At 35.7% G+C, this 4,294-nt stretch overlaps 1 protein-coding gene across 1 annotated transcript; it reads right to left on the bottom strand.

Annotated features, from left to right (window-relative positions):
* Positions 1-399: 399 nt before the first annotated feature.
* LOC130463435 (uncharacterized) lies at positions 400-3,947 on the bottom strand. Its single transcript, XM_056832568.1, has 3 exons — positions 1,564-3,947; positions 1,162-1,453; positions 400-897 (listed from the first exon to the last, which is right to left on the bottom strand). The coding sequence occupies exons 1-3, from the start codon at positions 3,945-3,947 to the stop codon at positions 400-402; spliced, it is 3,174 nt and encodes a 1,057-aa protein (XP_056688546.1).
* Positions 3,948-4,294: the final 347 nt, after the last annotated feature.

The following is a 4,294-nucleotide window of genomic DNA, read 5'->3' as shown; positions in this document are numbered from 1 at the left end:
CCACTCGGTCGCTTAGCTTGTCAGGTCAGTAGGTCACTAGGGTAACAACCTCAATTTCCTGAGAAAGAAAAATGATCATGGTTATTAGCAATCACTTCTAAAAGAATATTATACTAGTACCCTGTTCATTATTTGATTTAGTGGAAATTTTATGAAACAAAATAATATGCAATATGGTAGAAGATTTAAATTAGCAACCCTAAACTATTTTGCTTTGTTAATGTAAAAACGCCATATACAACATGCAATATAAATATGACTTATAACCGAAATGAGTATAACTAAATGAAATCTCATATAACACGTGAATAGAAGTTTATAACTCAAATCCAAAAGAAAATAATACACATAAACTTTGATAAAGAATTCCATACACCCAAAACACTATTATCCTAGAAGCTACTCATCATCATTATCATCATCGTCGGGTATATCAAACAAGTCCCTAGGCTTAGTCTTAATAACATGAAACCATCCTTTTTGTATCTCATCCTCAATGTAAAAAACTTGTTTTGCTTGAGAAGAGAAAATGAATGGATCATCTTCCAGATTTTGACCAGTGTGCATCAACTTCGAGAAATTGACACGAACTCTGCCACTCGGGTATGTTTTGAAACCCCTACGTATATCAGCCCAATCACAACGGAACATTAGAACCTTGAAAGAACCATAATAATCAAGTTCTAATATTTCTTTAAGCTTTCCATAATACTCTTGGCCTTCAGCTTCTAGCATAATTCCAGAATTTTGTGTCTTTCGAGATCTCTCACGATCCACGGTGTCAAATTTATAGCCATTAATAATAATGCTTTTCATCCTTTTGCTGCGATTGCTTAAACCACCGGCCAAGGCTTTTCTCAATTTCCCTTCTTTTGTGCTATCATCTAGGTTATTTGCCTATAATTCGAAAAAACTAAGTTAAACTCAAATGGTATATAAAATAAAAAAGGAAACTCTAGACTTAGAAGCATATAACTTGGTTTTGCAACCAATCAGAAAATTCATAGATTATCCATTGATTTTCATGACCTGCTCCGACTTGACTCTCTTGCCGTTTTTGATGTATGAAGGCACTTTAGAGATTGAGAAAATTGAGTTATTAAAATCGTAATAATTAATATGGTCAAAAAAATTAATCCATAAAGCTACTTACTCAAGCACCGGTTTCATCTCATCTGAATGAAGCAAAACATAGCGATGTCCTTGCTTTAAACTTTTGTCATCCAGACGGACATTTTCTTTCATTCCAACTACACGACCACCTGAGTAGTATAAATAGTTATTGATGTCTGGAGCACCATCTTCGTTCCTCTTGGGTCTGTTGAATATGGTCTCAACACTTTCTAAGTATCTCGAACAAAATACAATCGTCTCCCATAAAAGGTACCCTTCTGCTATAGATCCTTCTGGTTTCGCTTTATTGCTTACATGAGATTTCAAAAAGGCCAAGTACCTTGAAATATATTGAACAAAATTGTGAACGTGAAAGAATAAGACAAGTATTTTGTGATGTATTCTTATTTTAAAGTTATTAAAAAAAATATTAAAGTTTAAGATATTGACCTCTCAATGGGATACATCCACCTATAGTGAACAGGTCCGCCGAGTTTGACCTCATCCACTAAACGAATTAGTAGATGCACCATGATTGTGAAAAATGTTGGCAGAAACTCTTTCTCCATCTTACAAAGAGTCAACACAAGCTTTGACTGAATGGTGTCTAATTCATTTCTATCAATAGAAGTTGAGCATATCTTCTTGAAAAAGTCTGACAATTCATCAAGCAAATCAATTACTTTTGTGGCATTCGATGCCCTTAAAGCAACAGGAAGGATATCCTGCATAAGGACATGATTGTCATGGCTTTTCAGATTAATAAGTTTACGCTGCTTCATATTCACACACTTTTGCAAATTAGATCCATATCCATCAGGAACTTTAAGCTTTTGTAGGACATTTAAAAACCGTTCTTTCTCTTCTTTAGACATGGTGTATGCAGCCGAGGGCAAATAGTCCTTAACACGATTTGGATGAGATTGAGGCCAAAGATGAGATTTTATGTTCCGTGCTTGAAGGGCCAATCTAGCATTCTTATCATATCTACTCTTCTCCATATCTAAAAGAGTTCCTAAGAAATTGTCGCATACATTCTTCTCAATGTGCATAACATCTAAATTATGTCTAAGAGGATTATATTCCCAATATTCTAATTCAAAAAGTTTACTTTTCTTTTTCCATAGAACCTTATCAACATCATCTTGACCATCATCATCTTCTTCAATTTCATCATTGTCTAGTCTCCCTCTTTTTTTAGAAACAATTTTTGACTTTCCATAAACATACTTAACTCTTTCTTGTTGCTTCAGAATTTCTGTCCCGCTTAAAGGAACAGGAGCAAAACCATGTTCCTCTTTCCCATCAAATAAGTTGGCTTGAGAACGATAAGGATGATCAGCTGGTAACCATTTTCGAGCTACAGGGTAGACAATTTTACCACCAAAACTATACGCACAACCAGAATCGGCACAAGAAGGGCAAGCTTTATAACCTTTTGTACTCCAACCCGACAACATAGCATATGCTGGAAAGTCATTTATAGTGGAGTGCAAAGCTGCTCGCATTTTGAAACTTTTTCCGCTATGAGCATCAAAGGCATCTACACCTTCCCACAACAATTTTAGCTCATGGATTAGTGGTTGCAAGTACACATCAATATCCATACCGGGACCAGACTTACCAAGGATGATCAAAGACAAAATGAATGACGTTGACTTCATACAAAGCCATGGTGGCAAATTATAAGGAATTAGGATCACTGGCCATGTACTGTAACTAGTATTCATCAAACGATATGGATTAAAACCATCACTTGATAGACCCAATCTTACACTACGAGGGTCTTTGGCAAATTCCTCATATCTTTGATCAAATTTTTTCCAAGCTTCACCATCTGCCGGGTGACTTATGATCTTTTCATCCTTGCGGTCAAAATGCCATCTCATGTCCTCTGCTGTTTTAGATGACATGTAAAGCCTCTTTAGTCTAGGGATGAGAGGAAAATACCGCATTACTTTAGCTGGAACGCCCTTCTTACGTGTTTTTATAACATTCTCACTTGTATCACCCTCATTTCCGTTCACATTTCTCCACCTTGATGTGTGACAGATATGACACTCATTTTTTTCTGCAAATTCACCCCAATATAAAATGCAATCATTTGGACATGCATGGATTTTCTCGTAACTCAATCCCAAATCCTTTATTATCTTCATGCCTTCATAATACGATGACGGAAACTCCATAATAATAGGAAATGCGTCTAATAGAAGCTCAAGCAACTTATTAAATGACGCAGCTGACCAATGAAACATACACTTGAGGTGAAACAAGTGCAATAGAAATGACAATTTTGAGAAAGTAGTACACCCCTCGTATAAACCCTCATCAGAAGCTTCCCTTAGTCGTTTATATTTTGCCTCTTCTTCATTGGTGTTGGTTGATGGAAACTCATCATCTTCCTCAGGATCAAAATTTAACTCTTCATGCATGTTATACGGATCTTCATCTTCAAAATTTGCTTCACTTAATGATGGGTCTTGGGATTCGTTGGTGGGTTGTGCAGTATTGTCAACCCTAAAAGCTGCTGCTAATAACCCATCAATATCATCTCGACCTACTACCTTTGCTTGATCACTAGGGATATCTATGGTATTACTCTCTTCATCTTTACAATGGAAAACCCATTGTCTATAGTTCTTATAAAAACCGTAAAATAAAATGTGTCCTCCTACCTCTTCTAAGGGATATGAGTTATTCAACTTGCATTTATTACATGGGCATCGAGTCATTCCCTCTAAAAGAGTCTCCTTAGCAACCTCTAAAAATTTCATGCAACCATTATAATAACCGGCAGTCCCTTTTCGTAAATCAATCCAACTAGTATCCATGTCTACAAAAAAAATTAAAAAACAAAACATAATAAAAAAGGACCCTTGTAGGGAAAAAAAGCCTTTCAACCGGATTATATTGTTGGAAGTTAGTAAGCTCGCAATAAAAGGAAAGAATTCACAGGTTTTTACACGTTTTTTCAGACTTGCAGATAATAACAAAAGGTTATGTCCTATGAACGCTTTTAGTAATCTCTCTTATAAACACTTTCAAAACATACTACACCTCGCTTTGCATAATCTGCTCGAAAGTCACCTAATATTAAAATAATATTCAGCAGATAACTCCAACTACGCTTTCAAATAATACTCTCCATTGTTCATGTCAAAAGCAAATCTACTCCCAC

This window comes from Spinacia oleracea, chromosome 6 (genome assembly GCF_020520425.1).
Source record: "Spinacia oleracea cultivar Varoflay chromosome 6, BTI_SOV_V1, whole genome shotgun sequence".
Lineage (NCBI taxonomy): Eukaryota > Viridiplantae > Streptophyta > Magnoliopsida > Caryophyllales > Amaranthaceae > Spinacia > Spinacia oleracea.
Note: the sequence above shows the minus strand (reverse complement) of the source record. Positions and strands in the feature narration are given on the sequence as shown.

What these genes read in the sequence shown, in the direction of transcription:
- LOC130463435 (XM_056832568.1), bottom strand. Translation starts at nt 3,947, where the DNA reads ATGGATACTAGTTGGATTGATTTACGAAAAGGGACTGCCGGTTATTAT. An exon ending in TGGATGTATCCCATTGAGAG is followed by an intron (nt 1,454 to 1,563) that starts GTCAATATCTTA and finishes ATATATTTCAAG; the next exon opens with GTACTTGGCCTTTTTGAAAT. An exon ending in ATTCAGATGAGATGAAACCG is followed by an intron (nt 898 to 1,161) that starts GTGCTTGAGTAA and finishes TTCGAATTATAG; the next exon opens with GCAAATAACCTAGATGATAG.